Source organism: Schistocerca cancellata, chromosome 8 (genome assembly GCF_023864275.1).
Source record: "Schistocerca cancellata isolate TAMUIC-IGC-003103 chromosome 8, iqSchCanc2.1, whole genome shotgun sequence".
Taxonomy (NCBI): domain Eukaryota; kingdom Metazoa; phylum Arthropoda; class Insecta; order Orthoptera; family Acrididae; genus Schistocerca; species Schistocerca cancellata.
Window position 1 is genome coordinate 596,828,587 of NC_064633.1, and position 22,564 is coordinate 596,851,150.

General features: G+C 47.9%; 1 protein-coding gene across 1 annotated transcript in view; it reads left to right on the forward strand.

Annotated features, from left to right (window-relative positions):
* The window catches only part of LOC126094708 (probable cytochrome P450 6a13), a 125,052-nt gene that overhangs the window by 80,329 nt on the left and 22,159 nt on the right, over nucleotides 1-22,564 (forward strand). Inside the window, exon 4 of the mRNA XM_049909241.1 lies at nucleotides 10,904-11,125. Within this exon, the coding sequence (XP_049765198.1) occupies nucleotides 10,904-11,125 (222 nt within the window). The remainder of the gene's footprint in view (nucleotides 1-10,903; nucleotides 11,126-22,564) is intronic.

The window sequence follows — 22,564 nt, forward strand, 5'->3', positions numbered from 1 at the left end:
CTGAAAATACCACTTGTCGCCAGTCAGTGGACGTCCAGGTGCAGTGTTGGCGTGCAGACTCCAGCTTTTGTCGCCAACGAACAGCATCAGCTTCTACATCTACATCTGCATGATTACTTCTGCAGTTCTCATTTAAGTGTTTGGCAGAGGGTTCATCGAACCACAATCATACTATCTCTCTACCATTCCACTACCGAACAGCGTGCGGGAAAAACGAACACCTAAACCTTTCTGTTCGAGCTCTCATTTCTCTTATTTTATTTTGATGATCATTCCTACCTATGTACGTTGGGCTCAACAAAATATTTTGGCATTCAGAAGAGAAAGTTGGTGACTGAAACTTCGTAAATAGATCTCGTCGCGACGCAAAACGTCTTTGCTTTAATGACTTCCATCCCAGCTCGCGTATCATATCTGCCACACTCTCTCCCCTATTACGTGATAATACAAAACGAGCTGCTCTTTTTTGCACCCTTTCGATGTCCTCCGTCAATCCCACCCGGTAAGGATCCCACACGGCGCAGCAATATTCTAACAGAGGACGAACGAGTGTAGTGTAAGCTGTCTCTTTAGTGGGCTTGTTGCATCTTCTAAGTGTCCTGCCAATGAAACGCAACCTTTGGCTCGCCTTCCCTACAATATTATCTATGTGGTCTCTCCAGCTTAAGTTGTTCGTAATTTTAACACCCAGGTACTTAGTTGAATTGACAGCCTTGAGAATTGTACTATTTATCGAGTAATCGAATTCCAACGGATTTCTTTTGGAACTCATGTGGATCACGTCACACTTTTCGTTATTTAGCGTCAACTGCCACCTGCCACACCATACAGCAATCTTTTCTAAACTCATACTGGTCTTCGGATGACCTTACTAGACGGTACATTACAGCATCATCTGCGAACAACCTAAGAGAACTGCTCAGATTGTCACCCAGGTCATTTATATAGATCAGAAACAGCAGAGGTCCAAGGACGCTTCCCTGGGGAACACCTGATATCACTTCAGTTTTACTCGATGATTTGCCGTCTATTACTACGAACTGCGACCTTCCTCATAGGAAATCACGAATCCAGTCGCACAACTGAGACGATACCCCGTAGGCCCGCATCTTGATTAAAAGTCGCTTGTGAGGAACGGTGTCAAAAGCTTTCCGGAAATCTAGAAATACGGAATCAACTTGAGATCCCCTGTCGATAGCGTCCATTACTTCGTGCGAATAAAGAGCTAGCTGCGTTGCACAAGAACGATGTTTTCTGAAACCATGCTGATTACGTATCATTAGATCGTTCCCTTCGAGGTGATTCATAATGTTTGAATACAGTATATGCTCCAAAACCCTACTGCAAACCGACCTCAATGATATAGGTCTGTAGTTCGATGGATTACTCCTACTACCCTTCTTAAACACTGGTGCGACCTGCGCAATTTTCCAATCTGTAGGTACAGATCTATCGGTGAGCGAGCGGTTGTATATGATTGCTAAGTAGGGAGCTATTGTATCAGCGTAATCTGAAAGGAACCTAATCGGTATATAATCTGGACCTGAAGACTTGCGCGTATCAAGCGATTTGAGTTGCTTCGCCACCCCTAAGGTATCTACTCCTATCAAACTCATGCTAGCAGCTGTTCGTGTTTCAAATTCTGGAATATTCCATTCGTCTTCCCTGGTGAAGGAATTTCGGAAAACTGCGTTCAATAACTCCGCTTTAGCGGCACAGTCGTCGGTAACAGCTTCGGAGCATGAACCAGGCAACTCCTGTCGAGGTCCATACGCAGCAACGTCGTTGAGGAGACACTGTTGGGTAGCCCCTTGGTTCATAAAGGGGGATCAGTTTATCACTAGATGCACGTCTACTCGTCCGTACACATATCCACAGTCATCGTTGACCCCCGTCATCTATGGACCGTGGCGCACTACTGTTACCTCGGTGCCGGTTTTGGATAGCGCCATCTTGCTAAGCACAGTATACTTCAACCACTGCTGCACAAGAGCAGTTTATAAACTTAGTCGTTTCGGAAATACACTCCTGGAAATGGAAAACAGAACACATTGACACCGGTGTGTCAGACCCACCATACTTGCTCCGGACACTGCGAGAGGGCTGTACAAGCAATGATCACACGCACGGCACAGCGAACACACCAGGAACCGCGGTGTTGGCCGTCGAATGGCGCTAGCTGCGCAGGATTTGTGCACCGCCGCCGTCAGTGTCAGCCAGTTTGCCGTGGCATACGGAGCTCCATCGCAGTCTTTAACACTGGTAGCATGCCGCGACAGCGTGGACGTGAACCGTATGTGCAGTTGACGGACTTTGAGCGAGGGCGTATAGTGGGCATGCGGGAGGACGGGTGGACGTACCGCCGAATTGCTCAACACGTGGGGCGCGAGGTCTCCACAGTACATCGATGTTGTCGCCAGTGGTCGGCGGAAGGTGCACGTGCCCGTCGACCTGGGACCGGACCGCAGCGACGCACGGATGCACGCCAAGACCGTAGGATCCTACGCAGTGCCGTAGGGGACCGCACCGCCACTTCCCAGCAAATTAGGGACACTGTTGCTCCTGGGGTATCGGCGAGGACCATTCGCAACCGTCTCCATGAAGCTGGGCTACGGTCCCGCATACCGTTAGGCCGTCTTCCGCTCACGCCCCAACATCGTGCAGCCCGCCTCCAGTGGTGTCGCGACAGGCGTGAATGGAGGGACGAATGGAGACGTGTCGCCTTCAGCGATGAGAGTCGCTTCTGCCTTGGTGCCAATGATGGTCGTATGCGTGTTTGGCGCCGTGCAGGTGAGCGCCACAATCAGGACTGCATACGACCGAGGCACACAGGGCCAACACCCGGCATCATGGTGTGGGGAGCGATCTCCTACACTGGCCGTACACCACTGGTGATCGTCGAGGGGACACTGAATAGTGCACGGTACATCCAAACCGTCATCGAACCCATCGTTCTACCATTCCTAGACCGGCAAGGGAACTTGCTGTTCCAACAGGACAATGCACGTCCGCATGTATCCCGTGCCACCCAACGTTCTCTAGAAGGTGTAAGTCAACTACCCTGACCAGCAAGATCTCCGGATCTGTCCCCCATTGAGCATGTTTGGGACTGGATGAAGCGTCGTCTCACGCGGTCTGCACGTCCAGCACGAACGCTGGTCCAACTGAGGCGCCAGGTGGAAATGGCATGGCAAGCCGTTCCACAGGACTACATCCAGCATCTCTACGATCGTCTCCATGGGAGAATAGCAGCCTGCATTGCTGCGAAAGGTGGATATACACTGTACTAGTGCCGACATTGTGCATGCTCTGTTGCCTGTGTCTATGTGCCTGTGGTACTGTCAGTGTGATCATGTGATGTATCTGACCCCAGGAATGTGTCAATAAAGTTTCCCCTTCCTGGGACAATGAATTCACGGTGTTCTTATTTCAATTTCCAGGAGTGTACTTCCATCCTCGACTCGATTGAATCACACCAGTTTGGCGGTCAGATAAATCGCTCACTTTCCTCATTACGACACTGACTGCATTGTTTCCGCTTACCCCGGACAATATATATATATACCCTGCCAGTGCTGCCACCTGTCGTCTGTCAGTGGTTACTGCACGTTGACGTCGAACGTAAGTGGTGGTCACAGTAATGTGTCCCCCCTGCGGGTCCGGGGATTAGAATAGGCCCGAGGTATTCCTGCCTGTCGTAAGAGGCGACTAAAAGTAGTCCATCCCCCTCACGGGGGTAGTTAGCGCCTGCGTCCGGAGACGGACGGTTCCACGACCTATAATTGTGGTCTTTCTGGTTTTTCACTTCTCGTTTCTTCCTTCCTTTTGTTGGTTCCTTTCTTTGCTCTTCTCCACCTCACTGTCTTCCTTACTCTTTCCCTTGAATTCTCCTTGCCTTCTCATTGCCTTTTTCTCCTTGCCTTCTCATAGCCTTTTTCTCGTTGCTTTCTCATTGCCTTCTTCTCCTTGCCTTCTCTGGTCTCCGCCTCGGCGTTTGAGACAGTCTGTCCTCTTTCTCCCTCTCTCTCTTCTTTTTCCTCTTCTTCCTTCCTCCCTGTGCGTGCCTGAAGGCCGACCCACGCGTTCGCACGCCTGGGTAGACATGTAAGGCACGCGCGTACCCCCTGGTAAAGGCCAGGCCCGGGGAGGGGTGATTGCCTGAGCTGATACCTTCTGACCATGCCGATTGGTCCCTCTGTCTGTTTCTCGGGAGGTGTGACCTGAGGTGTAAACATTCACCTAAGGCGGGAGTGCCCTCTGAGAGGGTCCCCACAAGGAAGGAGCGCGCCATCGGAGACGCTGGCAATCATGGGGGATTCCTCCGCAATGGATTCTACTCCATCGCTTTCGACTTCTGCCCAAAAACGGAAACGTGACCAGCCACCAGTGACAAAAGTACTACCGCCTGCCCAACAGTTCCTCGTCGTTTGTCGATCTGAGGACGGAAAGGATTTTTCCTCTGTCAACCCTTTCGTTATCCAGAAGGGCGTAGATGCCATAGCCGGATCTGTCAAATCTTGTACCAGGTTGCGTAACGGTACCTTATTACTAGAAACTGAGAGTGCCTTTCAGGCACAAAAACTGCTTCGGGCCACACTCCTGTACACGTTCCCTGTCCGGGTGGAGGCCCACCGAACTTTGAATTCGTCTCGTGGTGTAGTCTATACTAGCTCCCTCGACGGATTGACTGACGAGGAGATTCAATCTTTCCTCGCTGAGCAGGGCGTGACGGCTGTCCATAGGGTCATGAAAAAGGTCAACAATGACCTTGTACCGACCCGGACACTTTTCTTGACCTTCGATAGTGTTAAGCTGCCATCGCGCATCAAGGCGGGCTACGAGGTTATTTCTGTTCGCCCCTATGTCCCGACACCTACGCGCTGCTACCAGTGTCAGCGTTTCAATCACACTCGACAGTCTTGTTCCAATGCGGCTAAATGTGTCACTTGTGCCCATGAGGGTGACTGTCCACCTCCGTCTCCTCGTTGTGTGAACTGTCAGGGTGACCATGCCGCATCCTCCCGCGACTGTCCTGTCTATAAGGAAGAACGCTGTATCCAAGAAATTCGGGTCAAAGAGAAAGTGTCCACCTCGGCTGCTCGCAAGCTATTGGCTAGTAGGAAGCCCACGCTGCTCCGAGCGGGGACATACAGTACTGTCCTCGCCTCTCCTCGGACTACCAGGGAGGTAGCAACCCAGACATGCGATCTGACCTTCGGCACCACGGTCGTCCGTTCGGCCAGTGCTAAGATCGCGCGGTCGACGTCTCCTCTTCCTCCCATCACCCCACAGACACCAGCCCCTTCATCAGCTTCTGCTAAGACGAAGACCCCGAAGTCAGATGCACGGGCCTTCAAGAAGGAACCATCCCGTGCAGACTTCCTACGTTCCTCGACCTCCCAGCCTTCGACCGGTACTTCCACCAAACGTCCTTCCAAAAAGGCTCATAGGAAGCACAGTTCTCCTTCTCCGCCACGGCGCATTTCTTCTCCTGCGCCACCCAGCGGTTGCCGCCCCAGGCCGTCATCCGTTTCGCCTGGCCGCACCGCTGGTAGCCGTACATCTGGCCGTTCACCGGCGGAGGAAGCTCCCCCTCCCGGCCATCCTCCCGAGATGGCCGATGAACCTATGGACCCAATGGACGATGACTGTCCGCCTACTGATAGCGGCGGCGGTGCTCGCTCGAAGCCATGCCCTCAGCGGCCTTCGAGGTGACCCCTTTTTTCATCTTCCTTTTCTTACGATGGCACTTATTCACTGGCATATTCGCAGCATTCGCTCCAACCGAGAGGACTTGAAGTTGCTGCTCCGCTTGCACCGTCCGCTCGTCGTAGCCCTCCAGGAAACGAAGCTACGCCCATGCGATCAAATTGCCTTGGCACACTACACCTCTGTGCGTTTTGACCTACCCCCTGTGGTAGGTGTCCCAGCTCATGGAGGGGTTATGTTGCTGGTCCTGGATGATATTTACTACGATTCCATCACGTTGCACACCGGCCTGCAGGCAGTTGCCATCCGCATTACTCTCCCCACTTTTACGTTTTCCTTTTGTACCGTTTACACTCCATCGTCATCTGCCGTTACCAGGGCAGACATGATGCAACTTGTTGCTCAGCTACCTGCACCATTTTTGTTAACTGGAGACTTCAATGCCCACCATCCCCTTTGGGGCTCTCCAGCATCCTGCCCAAGGGGCTCCTTGTTAGCAGACCTTTTCAACCAGCTCAACCTTGTCTGCCTCAATACTGGCGCCCCTACTTTTCTTTCGGACACATCTCACACCTATTCCCATTTAGACCTCTCTATATGTACTCCCCAACTTGCACGCCGGTTTGAGTGGTATGCACTTGCTGATACATATTCGAGCGACCACTTCCCGTGTGTTATCCATCTCCTGCAGCATACTCCCTCTACGTGCTCCTCTAGTTGGACCATCTCCAAGGCAGACTGGGGGCTCTTCTCTTCCAGGGCGACCTTTCAGGATCAAACCTTCACAAGCTGCGATCGTCAGGTCGCACACCTCACGGAAGTCATTCTCGCTGCTGCTGAATATTCTATCCCTCACCCTACTTCTTCTCCACGTCGCGTACCGGTCCCCTGGTGGACCGCAGCATGTAGAGACGCTTTACGTGCTCGTCGACGTGCTTTACGCACCTTTAAACGCCACCCTACAGTGGCGAATTGTATTAATTATAAACGATTACGTGCTCAGTGTCGTCGTATTATTAAAGAAAGCAAGAAAGCCAGCTGGGCTGCTTTCACAAGCACCTTCAACAGTTTTACTCCTTCTTCTGTTGTCTGGGGTAGCCTGCGCCGGCTATCTGGCACCAAGGCCCACTCCCCAGTTTCTGGCTTGAAGGTCGCGAATGACGTCCTTGTGGCCCCTGAGGCTGTCTCCAATGCCTTCGGCCGCTTTTTCGCAGAGGTTTCGAGCTCCGCTCATTACCACCCTGCCTTCCTCCCCCGCAAACAGGCAGAGGAGGCTAGGCCACCTGACTTCCGCTCCTCGAATTGTGAAAGTTATAATGCCCCATTCACCATGCGGGAACACGAAAACGCACTTGGCCGATCACGGTCCTCCGCTCCAGGGCCTGATTCTATTCATATTCAGGTGCTGAATATGAACCTTTCTCCTGCGGGTAAAGGTTTTCTTCTTCGTACATACAATCGCATCTGGATTGAGGGACATGTTCCCGCATGCTGGCGCGAGTCTATTGCTATCCCGATTCCTAAGCCGGGGAAGGACAAGCACTTGCCTTCCAGTTATCGACCTATCTCGCTTACCAGCTGTGTCTGTAAAGTGATGGAGCGAATGGTTAACTCTCGATTGGTTTGGCTGCTCGAGTCTCGACGCCTACTTACCAATGTACAATGTGGATTTCGTAGGCGCCGCTCTGCTGTTGACCATCTGGTTGCCTTGTCGACCTTCATTATGAATAACTTCTTGCGGAAGCGCCCGACCGCGGCTGTGTTCTTTGATTTGGAGAAGGCTTACGACACCTGTTGGAGGGCGGGCATTCTCCGCACCATGCATACATGGGGCCTTCGCGGTCGCCTCCCTCTTTTTATTCGTTCCTTTTTAATGGATCGACAGTTCAGGGTACGTGTGGGTTCTGTCTTGTCCGACACCTTTCGCCAGGAGAATGGGGTGCCACAGGGCTCAGTTTTGAGCGTCGCTCTCTTCGCCATCGCGATCAATCCAATAATGGATTGCCTCCCAGCTGATGTATCAGGCTCCCTTTTTGTGGACGATTTTACCATCTATTGCAGCGCGCAGTGTACACGTGTCCTGGAGCGCTGTCTTCAGCGTTCTCTTGACCGTCTTTACTCCTGGAGTGTCGCCAATGGCTTCCGTTTTTCTGCCGAGAAGACGGTCTGTATTAATTTCTGGCGCTACAAAGAGTTTCTCCCACCGTCCTTACGACTCGGTCCCGTTGCTCTCCCACTCGTGGAGACAACCAAATTTTTAGGCCTTACATTTGACAGGAAACTTAGCTGGTCTCCACATGTGTCATATTTGGCCGCCCGTTGTACCCGTTCTTTAAATGTCCTCCGTGTTCTCAGTGGTATGTCGTGGGGAGCGGATCGAACTGTCCTACTTCGTCTATATCGGTCGATCGTCCGCTCCAAGCTGGATTATGGGAGCTTCGTCTACTCCTCTGCGCGGCCATCCATCTTACGCCGCCTCAACTCCATACAACATCGGGGTTTACGACTTGCGATCGGAGCATTTTATACTAGTCCCGTAGAGAGTCTTCATGCTGACGCTGGCGAATTGCCACTCACCTACCGGCGCGATATACTGCTTTGTCGGTATGCCTGTCGGCTACTGTCAATGCCCGACCATCCGTCTTATCGTTCCTTTTTTGACGACTCTCTCGACAGTCAATACGGGTTGTATGTCTCTGCCCTGCTACCCCCTGGAGTTCGCTTTCGTCGCCTCCTTCAACGCCTTAATTTTTCACTCCCTGCAACCTTTCGAGTGGGCGAGAGCCACACGCCACCTTGGCTCCAGGCTCAGGTCCGCGTTCACCTTGACCTCAGCTCGCTCCCAAAAGAGGTTACCCCCGGTTCGGTCTACCACTCCCGTTTTTTGGAACTTCGTTCGAAGTTCATCAACATGACTTTCATTTATACAGATGGCTCTAAGACCAATGACGGGGTCGGGTGTTCCTTTATTGTCGGGGCACAAAGTTTCAAATACCGGCTCCATGGCCATTGTTCGGTCTTCACAGCTGAGCTCTTTGCCCTCTACCAGGCTGTTCTTTACATCTGCCGCCACCGACATTCTGCTTATGTCATCTGCTCCGACTCCCTGAGCGCCATCCAGAGCCTCAGTGATCCGTACCCGGTTCACCCTTTCGTACACCGGATCCAACGCTCTCTTCAGCAGCTGGTGGACGTCGGTTCTCCGGTCAGCTTTATGTGGGTTCCCGGCCATGTCGGTATCCCTGGGAACGAAGCTGCAGATGCCGCGGCCAAGGCTGCGGTCCTCCAGCCTCGGACAGCTTCTTGTTGTGTCCCTTCGTCCGATTTTAGCAGGGTCATTTGTCGTCGCGTTTTATCGCTGTGGCATGCCGATTGGGCTGCAATTACAGACAACAAGCTTCGGGCCTTAAAACCTCTTCCCGTGGCTTGGACGTCCTCCTCACGCCCTTCTCGGCGGGAGGAGGTAGTTTTGGCCCGGTTAAGAATTGGTCACTGCCGGTTCAGCCATCGCCATCTGCTGACGGCTGCGCCGGCGCCGTTCTGCCCATGTGGGCACTTGCTGACGGTTCGACACATTTTAATGTCCTGTCCAGATTTTAATGCACTGCGTCTAGATGTTAACCTGCCAAGTACTTTCGATGCCATTTTAGCGGATGACCCACGAGCAGTTGCTCGTGTTCTTCGTTTTATCAATTTGACAAACCTCTCTAAGGACATTTGATGATGCTGTTTTTTAATCCTATACCTGTCCGTCTGTCTTTTATCGTGTTTTCCCTTTTAGTTGTTGTTGTCGTCAACTTGTGCCTCGCGGTGCATTCTTAGAGTAGTCAGGGCGCTAATGACCATTGAAGTTGTGCGCCCTAAAACCACAAAAAAAAAAAAAAACAGTAATGTGTAGAACACTCCGCATGTAAATATTCTGTAGCCATACCATCTTCAGCGGGTGCAAAAGTGACATGAAGCAGATTTCAGCCAAGAATAATTTTATGTCAACGCATGTTAGAGCATTGTGCTGCGTTTCTGATGTACACCTTACTTGGTAAACGTATCATTTTTATGACAAAAATAATGAAGTCTTTCATACTTCCCTAACGAAGAATTTTGAGACCCGAAATCATACGTACATTTTACAATGCTGTGAGGTCAAGAATAAATCGCTTAATTTTCTAACTCATGTCTATATACACCCTGTATAGGGGACACACATCGTCCCCAACATTAAGGCAGTTGTTGATGGTAAAAGTAGTGAATATCTTCGAAAACTCGAGTTTTAACTCTAATGTGTCACTGCTTGATCACAGGGATAATTTGACATAAACCTTAATGCATAAATCTTTGGTACTGACTGTTGTTGTTGTTGTGGTCTTCAGTCCAGAGACTGGTTTGATGCAGCTCTCCATGCTACTCTATACTGTGCAAGCATCTTCATCCCCCAGTGCCTACTGCAACCTACATCCTTCTGAATCTGTTTAGTGTATTCATCTCTTGGTCTCCCTCTACGATTTTTACCCTCCACGCTGCCCTCCAATACTAAATTGATCATCCCTTGATGCCTCCGAATATGCGCCACCAACCTATCCCTTTTTCTAGTCAAGTTGTGCCACAGATTTCTCTTCTCTCCAATTTTATTCAATACTTCCTCGTTAGTTATGGGATATACCCATCTAATCTTCAGCATTCTTCTAGAGCACCACATTTTGAAAGCTTCTATTCTCTTCTTGTCCAAACTATTTATCGTCCACGTTTCACTTCCGTACATGGCTACACTCCATACAAATACTTTCAGAAACGACTTGCTGACACTTAAATCTATACTCGATGTTAAAAAATTTCTCTTCTTGAGAAACGTTTTACTTGCTATTGCCAGTCTACATTTTATATCCTCTCTACTTCCATCATCAGGTATTTTGCTCCCCAAATACCAAAACTCATTTACTACTTTAAGCGTCTCATTTCCTAATCTAATACCCTCAGCATCACCCGATTTAATTCGACTACATTCCATTATCCTCGTTTTGCTTTTGTTGATGTTCCTCCTGTCCGTTCCGTTCAGCTGTTCTTCCACGTCCTTTGCTGTCTCTGACACAATTACAATGTCATCGGCGAACCTCAAAGCTTTTATTTCTTCTCCATGGATTTTAATTCCTACTCCGAATTTACTGACTAGCGGTTGATTTTTCGCCGCCTGTTTCAGAGTTCTCAGACGATTCCCTGGTGGCGTACGTGTTCGCCACGTTTGGTTTCGGACTCGGAATCGTCGCACGTGTGCTGAGCTTCTGCCTGTACGAGCTGTCGCTGCACACTGAAGTGCAAACCCGAGCCAGACAACAGGTGGATGCCGTCCTCAAAGCGCACGGCGGGCAGCTGAGCTACGAGGCGGTCCAGGAGATGACCTACCTCGACATGGTCCTCAGCGGTAAGACAGGCTACCCAAATGACATGTTTCTATCACAGTAAGTGTGCCAAGGCAAGTACACAGTTTCGTACTATGCACAACGACGACGCTCTAAAATTTGGTTCTGTCAGGCAGATGCCAGTATACTTCTTTCGATTAGATTGTGACTGACAAACTTCTGTAACCTTCTCCTATGCTATCTTGTGGTCCATCTGTAATGGCCTAGCTGCCGAAGTCATGCTGAATCCTAAAAAGCAATCGAGGGAAGGGCACAGTTGCTGGAACAGAAACAAGTCGAGAAGTCTGAATAACTTGAACAGTATTACAGGCGTAATAATATCACACTGTTTAGAATTCCAGTGAATGACAGAGAATGCAGACGAATTAGTGACTAATCTTGTCCGTGAGAAGCCAGGCCTGCACGTGATACTGGAATAACATTGACTGAAGCTATAGAGCGGGACATAGCACGCCAGTACCTACAAACCCTAGACCTTATACAGTGAAATGCGTGTCGCTCAGGAAAAATTAAGCTTTAAAGTGAAGAAGAAACTCACGAAGTCAGGTTAGACACTACGAAAAGATCTCACCTCTGAAACACTAAATATTTTTAGCAACACGATTTTCATATTTGGGCTACAAAACGTATAGACAGATGATTCCAAGTTAGTAGTGGAGACCGAAAATGGAGAAAGCTCAGTGTGAAAAATCAATCTGCAGGAAGGCATCAGCATTTCTCTGTGACATACAAAAATAAAAAAGCTCTTCCCTCTCGACTTTGGAAAGAAACTTGTACAAACGCTTATACTTCCAGTTATTGATCACAGCGATGTTATCCTGAAGGTCCTTCTTAGGAAAAGTCACGGCATCTGGAATTCGTAATGAACGCCTGAGTCCGTTATCAAACAATACCACCACTTGCAAAGCAGGTTAGAAATCAGATTATAATGTTGCTCACGCAGCATATGTTCGCTTTATCGGGCAACAACAAAGTTATTGACTGTGGATGGTATCGTTAGAATGGAAATAATGAAGTCACTGTAAAAAAGTCATTAATTTTGGTACTTATCTTGAATGGATTCCCACCTAGATTTCGTCGAAGTTGTTGGCTCATCTTGTTGATTATAGGATGATTCCACTTTGACTGCAAGAAGGTCCAGATCTGCGTTTTTCAGAAAATTCTTTATGATCAAACAATCCCAGATCAGAACAATGGTATGGTAGAAATAATTTTTGACTTGGTGTTCACGATCCACATTTTTATTAAAACTTCTTGTAAATTGACATATGATGTTGTGGTTGTTGTGGTCATCAGTCCTGAGACTGGTTCGATGCAGCTCTCCATGCTACTCTATCCTGCGCCAGCTTCTTCATCTCCCAGTACCTATTGCAACCTATATCCTTCTGAATCTGCTTGATGTATTCATCTCTTGGTCTCCCTCTACGATTTTTACCCTCCACGCTGCCCTCCAATACTAAATTGGTGATCCTTTAAAGCCTCAGAACACATCCTACCAACCGATCCCTTCTTCTAGTCAAGTTGTGCCGCAAACTCCTCTTTTCGCCAATCCTACTCAATACCTTCATTGGTTATGTGATCTACCCATCTAATCTTCAGCATTCTTCTGTAGCATCACATTTCTAAAGCTTCTATTCTCTTCTTGTCCAAACTATTTATCGTCCATGTTTCACTTCCCTACATGGCTACACTCCATACAAATACTTTCAGAAACGACTTCCTTACACTTAAATCTATACTCGATGTTAACAAATCTCTCTTCTTCAGAAACGCTTTCCTTGCCATTGCCAGTATACATTTTATGTCTTCTCTACTTCGACCATCATCAGTTATTTTGCTCCCCAAATAGCAAAACTCCTTTACTACTTTAAGTGTCTCATTTCCTAATGTAATACCCTCAACATCGCCCGACTTAATTCGACTACATTCCAATATCCTCGTTTTGCTTTTGTTGATGTTCATCTTATATCCTCCCGTCAAGACACTATCCATTCCTTTCAACTGCTCTTCCAAGTCCTTTGCTGTCTCTGATAGAATTACAATGTCATCGGCGAACATCAAGGTTTTTATTTCTTCTCCTTGGATTTTAAAAGCTACTCCGAATTTTTCTTTTGTTTCCTTCACTGCTTGCTCAATATACAGATTGAATAACATCGGGGAGAGGCTACAACCCTGTCTCACTCCCTTCCCAACCACTGCTTCCCTTTCATGCCCCTCAACTCTTGTAACTGCCATTTGGTTTCTATACAAATTGTAAGTAGCCTTTCGCTCCCTGTATTTTACCCCTGCCATATTCAGAATTGACATATACTTCTTCTTAATTGTCACATCATCAAGCAACCAGTTTTGTATCAATCTTCATACACTCCTGGAAATTGAAATAAGAACACCGTGAATTCATTGTCCCAGGAAGGGGAAACTTTATTGAGACATTCCTGGGGTCAGATACATCACATGATCACACTGGCAGAACCACAGGCACATAGACACAGGCAACAGAGCATGCACAATGTCGGCACTAGTACAGTGTATATCCACCTTTCGCAGCAATGCAGGCTGCTATTCTCCCATGGAGACGATCGTAGAGATGCTGGATGTAGTCCTGTGGAACGGCTTGCCATGCCATTTCCACCTGGCGCCTCACTTGGACCAGCGTTCGTGCTGGACGTGCAGACCGCGTGAGACGACGCTTCATCCAGTCCCAAACATGCTCAATGGGGGACAGATCCGGAGATCTTGCTGGCCAGGGTAGTTGACTTACACCTTCTAGAGCACGTTGGGTGGCACGGGATACATGCGGACGTGCATTGTCCTGTTGGAACAGCAAGTTCCCTTGCCGGTCTAGGAATGGTAGAACGATGGGTTCGATGACGGTTTGGATGTACCGTGCACTATTCAGTGTCCCCTCGACGATCACCAGTGGTGTACGGCCAGTGTAGAAGATCGCTCCCCACACCATGATGCCGGGTGTTGGCCCTGTGTGCCTCGGTCGTATGCAGTCCTGATTGTGGCGCTCACCTGCACGGCGCCAGACACGCATACGACCATCATTGGCACCAAGGCAGAAGCGACTCTCATCGCTGAAGACGACACGTCTCCATTCGTCCCTCCATTCACGCCTGTCGCGATACCACTGGAGGCGGGCTGCACGATGTTGGGGCGTGAGCGGAAGACGGCCTAACGGTGTGCGGGACCGTAGCCCATCTTCATGGAGACGGTTGCGAATGGTCCTCGCCGATACCCCAGGAGCAACAGTGTCCCTAATTTGCTGGGAAGTGGCGGTGCGGTCCCCTACGGCACTGCGTAGGATCCTACGGTCTTGGCGTGCATCCGTGCGTCGCTGCGGTCCGGTCCCTGGTCGACGGGCACGTGCACCTTCCGCCGACCACTGGCGACAACATCGATGTACTGTGGAGACCTCACGCCCCACGTGTTGAGCAATTCGGCGGTACGTCCACCCGGCCTCCCGCATGCCCACTATACGCCCTCGCTCAAAGTCCGTCAACTGCACATACGGTTCACGTCCACGCTGTCGCGGCATGCTACCAGTGTTAAAGACTGCGATGGAGCTCCGTATGCCACGGCAAACTGGCTGACACTGACGGCGGCGGTGCACAAATGCTGCGCAGCTAGCGCCATTCGACGTCCAACACCGCGGTTCCTGGTGTGTCCGCCGTGCCGTGCGTGTGATCATTGCTTGTACAGCCCTCTCGCAGTGTCCGGAGCAAGTATGGTGGGTCTGACACACCGGTGTCAATGTGTTCTTTTTTCCATTTCCAGGAGTGTATATTTAATTTCTACTTTAACCAAACACAAGACTAGACTGTTCTTTTAGAAAGCGAAATAACAACTTAACTTCTGGAAAGTGAATCAATGACTGCTCTGTGCGCATTCGCTCCAAAACGGCTACAAGTAAGTCAAAGATTATGACAGTCTCACAGAAATGAATACACACAAGAAATATATCACTATAATATATCGATACATCGGAGTACCTATAAATTAATAAAACCAAATGTGAATATAGTCACAGAAATATGTCTGTTACTTCGCAGAAAAGTAGTACGATATTACTGGTATCGAGAACTGGAGTTGGAGTGCCGTAATGGTCACGTAAATAAAGAACCATTACAGTTTTCTAAGTGATTTTCGACTTTTTGATCGTATTTCACCATCATAAGCACAGCTATCTTTGTTGCGTGCAGACAAGCGCACAGATTTCCATAACATCTGTCTACTCAATTGTGTTGTGAACCAACATTGTCCCTCATATCTCTCCACGACCTTAGCCTCTTGTCTCAGCAACACGGCAGAAATATACGTTTCTATCAGACTAAATCTCTCCTGCAAATATTCATGGGTTAGCTGCCGGATGACGTTGTGCGAATTAAACAAAATTTCCTCGGAGCAACTGTCTGACATCTTCAGGTGTTTGGACGTTGCTGGTGGCTAGGTACGACTGACGGTATCCGCACGTCGACGTCGCTCTTTATAGAACACGCATGCGAAAAAAAGCGCACGAGCGGAAATGACGCGTGCCCAGTGATTTGGAGACAGATGGCGGCATACTCATACGCCCTCTGCCGAAAATCGCAGACCGGCCCTCCTGCTCGTAAGTAAAATGTTTATGTTGAAAACAGGGCTAAGACGAATGGTGGTCTCTCACCACTATTCTTCAACTATGTTCTGGAATACTTGATGAGATCTTTACTAACAGTGCGGCCAGACGTTACTCACTAAAAAACCACAATAGATCAATGTTATGACGGGTCTACTATCGAAAAAATCTTGATTTTCTCGTCGTGATTTAATAACAGCTAATGCAGGGTTCCAGGCTGTGCTCAGTCGGAATCCAGCATCCGTGTTGATGATATTATCAGCTGTACGGATATATGTTGCTTCCTTAATGCTCTACCCAGAAAGATGATATCGGGGATAAAACTTACGTCTTTACATAAATCATGCGATGCCCCGTATTCAGACAGTTTTCTACAGTTGCCGACTTTTCCCGGCTGACGTAGTGGTGTATGACGCTGATGTTCGTCGCAGTGTTCCTGTACCGTGCGACGTGACTGCCGTAAATGTCTGCCACCCCACATTGACAATTGTACATACCGCGTTTCCACAGGCCAAGATCATCCTTAACCCAACCAAAGAAGTTTTCAGTTTTTCGTACGGTCTAAAAACAGACTTAATGTCATGTCTTCCAGGACTCTTCCGATTCTTGATGATAGGGCATCAAAATGCGTCAAAAAGGCCAAAGTAGTGAATGTTCTCGTGTCTTAAATCCCTTCTGTCCGACTCCACCATTCGGCCACTTTCTCGAATTCCTTCTCACTAGTAGGAACCCGACTTCGGAATAAGATCGCGCACTATATTAGAGAACTGAATAATATCTCTATGATATATCTAGTGAAGCAATAACAAGGATTACTATTGTCCCTGTACGCCTCGTTACGCTTCCACCAGATATTCCCCATTTAACTTCATTCTTAGCTAGTACAGTCTCCTTGAATTTCCTTTCACCAGGACTCACTCTATCAGAAAACGTCTATTTTGGACACCTATAAAGCCTGCTTTGTAACTGTCATTACTGTTGTTCTTATTATTACTGTTATCAGTGGAGTGGCAGCAGCAGTAGTACAATTGCTGTCAGTATTAACCTTATCAGTTCATATTCAGTATTGCTGACACTTTCTCACTCCCATCATTCTGCAACTTTTTGCTGTATCAAAATCTGTATTTCGTAGGTAACTACAGAGTGACTCAAAAGAACGGAAAATTTTGGGAACAGAGATTAATGGACGACCACAATCACTTTACACATATTTATTTACGTAAACATATAGTACCTGAGCCATGGCGCCATTGAGTTAGTAGACTGTTCTGTCTGGCGCCACTAGATCAGGTGTAGTATCGACTATCCCACTTCGATCCCCATTGCCAACATCTATGAGGAGAGTTGGTATCTGTGGGTTGTGTCCTTAGGTCTTTCCTTGCCCATGTATACACACATCAAAAAAAGTTTTGCATCACTCCAGCTCCTGAGAATAGACGTTGACTGTGGATATTGTACCACAGACACAGTCCCTTTGACAGTTCGGAGCCGGCCGCGGTGGTCTAGCGGTTCTAGGCGCTCAGTCCGGAACCGCGCGACTGGTACGGTCGCAGGTTCGAATCCTGCGTCGGGCATGGATGTGTGTGATGTCCTTAGGTTAGTTAGGTTTAAGTAGTTCTAAGTTCTAGGGCACTGATGACCACAGATGTTTAGTCCCATAGTGCTCAGAGCCATTTGAACCATTTTTTTGACTGTTCGGAGATGTCAGGAAACCCGCCAAAAGATGTAAACAACCATGCATGAGCAGCTGATATTAGACGGCGGGGGTACAACAGCACATCAGTTCCAATCATTATACCACGAAGGAGGTAAACGGGTCGTGTTGTCTGTAGTTCAACCATGCCGAGACGGTGAATACCGCGGTTCGATAGCGTCCGCATTGATACTCGCCAGGAAGTGCTCTCAACAAGGGAAGTGTCCAGGCGTCTCGTAGTGAACCAAAGCGATGTTATTCCGACATGGAGGAGATACAGACAGGCAGAATTGTCGAGACATACGTCGCTCAGGCCGCCCAAGGGCTACTACTGCAGTGGGTGACCGCTACCTACGAATTATGGCTCGGAGGAGCCATGACAGCAACGCCACCATGTTGAATAATACTTTTCGTGCAGCCACAGGACGTCGTGTTAAGACTCAAGCTGTGCGCAATAGGCTGCATAATGCGCAACTTCACTCCCGACGTCCATGGCGAGGTTCATCTTTGCAACCGCGACACTATGCACGCGATACAGATGGCCCAGCGACATGCCGAATTGACCGCTCAGGATTGGCACCAAGTTCTCCACCGATGAGTGTCGCATGTGCCTTCAACCAGGCAATCGTCAGAGACGTATTTGGAGGCAGCCCAGTCAGGCTGAACGCCTTAGACGCACTGTCCAGCGAGTGCAGCAGGGTGGAGGTTCCTTGATGTTTTCGGGTGGCATTATGCTGTGCCGACGTACGTCGCTGGTGGTCATGAAAGGCGCCGCAACGACTGTGCGTTACGTGAATACCATTCTACGACCGATAGTGCAATCATATCGGCATCGTACTGGCGACGCATTCGTCTTCATGGACGACAATTGGAGCCCAATCGTGCACATCTTGCGAATGACATCCTTGAGGATAACAACATCGCTCCACTCGAGTGGCATGTAAACCCTATCTAAAATGCCTAGGATAAACTGAAAAGGGCTGTTCACGGACGACGTGACGCACCAACCACTCTGACGGATCTACGCCGAATCAACGTTGAGGAGTGGGACAATCTGGACCAACAGTGCCTTGATGAACTTGTGGATAGTGTGCCACGACGGACACAGGCTTGGATCAATGCAAGAGGACGTGCTACTGGTTATTAGAGGTACCGGTGTGTACAGCAATCTAGATCACCACCTCTGAAGGTCTCGCCGTACGGTGGTACAACGTACAATGCGTGGTTTTCATTAGCAATAAGAAGGCCGGAACTGATGTTTATGTTGATCTCTATTCCCATTTTCTGTACAGATTCCGGAAGTCTCAGAACCGAGGTGATGCAAAACTATTTTTTGATATATGTAAATACGGGGTTTGCTGGCCCGAGAAGAAGGCACGAAGTTTGAGGATTGGCAGTAGCGATGCGGCAAGAGGCAGTCACGAGGTCCGAGCGACCAAAGCCACGAGCTGCGCAAGGAGGGCCTGCGCAGAGCGAAGATATCATTCACCGGTGTCAGCGTCGGTTGGTTGTCGACATTCGTGTCGGACGACCGCTCGTGACCTGGCTGCCCTCTTCTACCCGCTTTTATCGGCACCACTCTGTAACCGCTGGGACGCACCGTGGATCTACGGAACTGCTTACTGATTAAGGGGAATAACATTCGGTAATCCTCGTGGTGATTTGTTTCATTGTCTACCTGCGCTCCTCATTATTTTCTAGTTTGTACCCGACCCTCAGAGTTTTACTCGGTCGGCTCTTTGGTAGTAAATAGAGCCAGTAGTATTGTACTAAGACACTAGTTGTCGCTTGAAAATTTGTCCCACTATTATATTGCCTTTCCTTTCTCGTTTGTACCCGACCATTAATATTCTAATTAATCGCCTCTTGGTCGTAAATACAGCCGGAATAGTCGTACTAAGGCACTGGTTGCTGTTAAACAAAAGAGGGAATTGTGGTTAGATTTAGCTGCTAACCGGTTCAATTCTTTGATTGTAATTGCATTTCTCAGTCATTAGTTCTAATCTGAACAATCCGTTGTACTAAGCTGTTCGTTTCCGCGTTTGAAAGATGTGGTCGTTTTTGGTTTATTTTATATGGATCTTGTGATTCCGTCGGGTGAGTTCTCTTGTAACAAATGTTCACAAATGATGTTTTAAGATTTTTTTTCAGAGCGGATTTAATAACTCACAATCAGTAACACTTTGAAAATATTAACAGCCAACTCTCACCAGGTCTTTAGTCAAAATAAATTTGTCAGAAGGGACGGCTTGGGATCCAGTAGCACCTTGGTAGCACCATTAAGAGGTTGGTTGTTTTGAAGTAAGCCTTATCAATGTCATATTGTTTGCTGATCTGTTTAACCTTTAAACAACGGTGCGCATCTCAGCCCCGTAGCTTTAGACATACAGCTTTCAAATTAAAAGCTAAGCCATCAATTTTGAGTAACTGAATCACCCTTGTCATCATTGGTGCTTATATAGTTTTGATGTGTTGCGGAAGGGCGTTTAATAAGACAGACTGTGTGTCCAGTGCGGTAGTAAACACCGCTGTTTCAGCCGATAACGGGCGGGTTGCAGGTCCGTCTGTCTTGTAACCATTGTCATATTGTTTGCTCTTTTGCAATACAGCACTTCAGATCTCTTTTGCAAAGATTAAAAGCTCATTCAACTTAAGGTTTAACGTTAACAGAATTAGGCAGATTTGTTCATTTTGGTAAAGAAACTTTTATGGTTAAGTGATTCGATTATCTGCAAAACACAGTTTATGTATTGTTAAATAAACAGGTTGAGTGAAAAGAAAGTTATATTGATGGGTCCTCCCTTCCACGTTTACCTTAGCTCCAGTAAGTGAAACGACCCCTTAGAAAAATTTATACATGACTGTCCTTAAACTGACACACAATATTTTTTAGCGCAACGCAATCTGACTTTCAGAAATCCCTACAAAGGAATGGCCCTGACAACCTGTACCTTTCACAAATCACTTACCTCACCAAAAATCTTCGTTACTAGAACTACTGCAATACACCGAGCGCCACTACTGCCAGCTAAATAAAAGATTCAAACTACGGAAGTCACTAACTACTGATAGGGATAGTTAGCAAATGAAAGATTTTAATAGAGAACAAACAATGTATTTACCTTAATAGTCATAATGTATACAGCAGTTCATAACATCCATTCTTACAGATATCAAAACTCTGCCATTTCTCTCTCCACATCCACCACTGCTGGCGGCTCACCTCCAACTGCGCAACGCTACGCGCTGTTCACATCCGGCTGCCGCTGCCCAACACTACAATGGCAGACAACAATGCAAACTAGCTACAGACTGCACACAGCACAGCCAGTGATTTTCATACAGAGCGCTACGTAACGTTGCCAATAAGAAAACATAAACAGCCTACTTACATAATTTGTAAAATTTTTTGTGGGGAGCATGGGGGCTATGTAAGTAGGCTGTTTATGTTTTCTTATTGGCAACGTTACGTAGCGCTCTGTATTAAAATCACTGGCTGTGCTGTGTGCAGTCTGTAGCTAGTTTGCATTGTTGTCTGCCATTGTAGTGTTGGGCAGCGGCAGCTGGATGTGAACAGCGCGTAGCGTTGCGCAGTTGGAGGTGAGCCGCCAGCAGTGGTGGATGTGGGGAGAGAGATGGCGGAGGTTTGATATTTGTAAAAATGGATCTCATGAACTGCTGTATACATTATGACTATTAAGGTAAATACATTGTTTGTTCTCTACTAAAATCTTTCATTTGATAACTATGCCTATCAGTAATTAGTGACTTCCGTAGTTTGAATCTTTTATTTAGCCGGCAGTAGTGGCGCTCTCTGTATTGCAGTAGTTCGAGTAACGAAGATTTTTGGTGAGGTAAGTGATTTGTGAAAGGTACAGGTTAATGTTAGTCAGGGCCATTCCTTTGTAGGGATTTCTGAAAGTCAGATTGCGTTGAGCTAAAAAATATTGTGTGTCAGTTTAAGCACAGTCATGTATAAATTTTTCTAAGGGGACGTTTCATAAGTACCACGTATCAATACGGAATATGTCATTACTGAATATCAGAAGCATTCTCATTTCTCGAACATCTCATTGGACAGATGACCTCCCCCACGCCGCACCCTTTCCTGCAGCCTGATAGGAACGTTATGCTAGACCCAGCCTAATATTTCGATAGGAATCCTGGAGATTTCCTCTCGTATTGTTGTTCTAAGTTATTGGGTGGTAGCAGGTCGGGTACGGTAAACCGCGCTATCGAGGTAGGTCAAGAAGAAAAAAATCACACTCTGTCATGTCAGGCGATCTTGGTGGCCATGAAGTGTCACCATGCCTTGAAATGACACAGTTACTAAACAATGGTCGCACAACAGCCGTCGATATCCGTGGCGAATACGTCGTTCCTCCATGTTGAAACCAACCGTTGACAGGAAAAATGTGGCAGTTAAGCCGCTACAAAACTTTCCATCATGGCGACATACAGAGCAGTCGTTACAGTGGTCGGGCGGCCATCATCATCTTGAAAAAAGTAGGGGCTTATAACGCCGTTCAGTGACAAGGGGCTGTGCAGTGGACGCTCGTGTGCCTGATGTGGATTTTGCTGAGACCAACAGCCTAAATTCAGACTGTTGACAAAGCCACTGAGGAGGAAGTGAACCTCGTCCGACTTCCACAGGTTGTTAATGAAACTACTGGTGTCGTGCATTTATGTTAACACGCGTTGAGCATATTATCTACTCATCAGGAGATCGTTCGCTTAAAGTTACCGAACGATCTGCAACTTTTACGGATGAGACTTTAAACCCACTTTCAGTATTCGTTGAACATTCGAACGATTCTACTGTAGAGACCCTGCGTGGCGTCAAACGTAGCACTCTACACTTTCTTATGAAAGCAGTTCGCACAGCCTTGATACTGTCTACCATACGAGCAATACGGAGTCTCCCTGCAAAATGGTTCTTCACAGCAGAACCCGTTGTTTCAAAATTACGGGCCTACGTGATTGCTTCCGCTGAGAGAACACGATCATTACGTCCAATGGTGAAATGACGTCCCAATTCTCGACGCGCATTCCCGACACTTTCTTATAATGGGCTTTTGCCGCAAACGCACGCTTCTCACCATTCTATTGCTCCATATTTATTGTTTATCA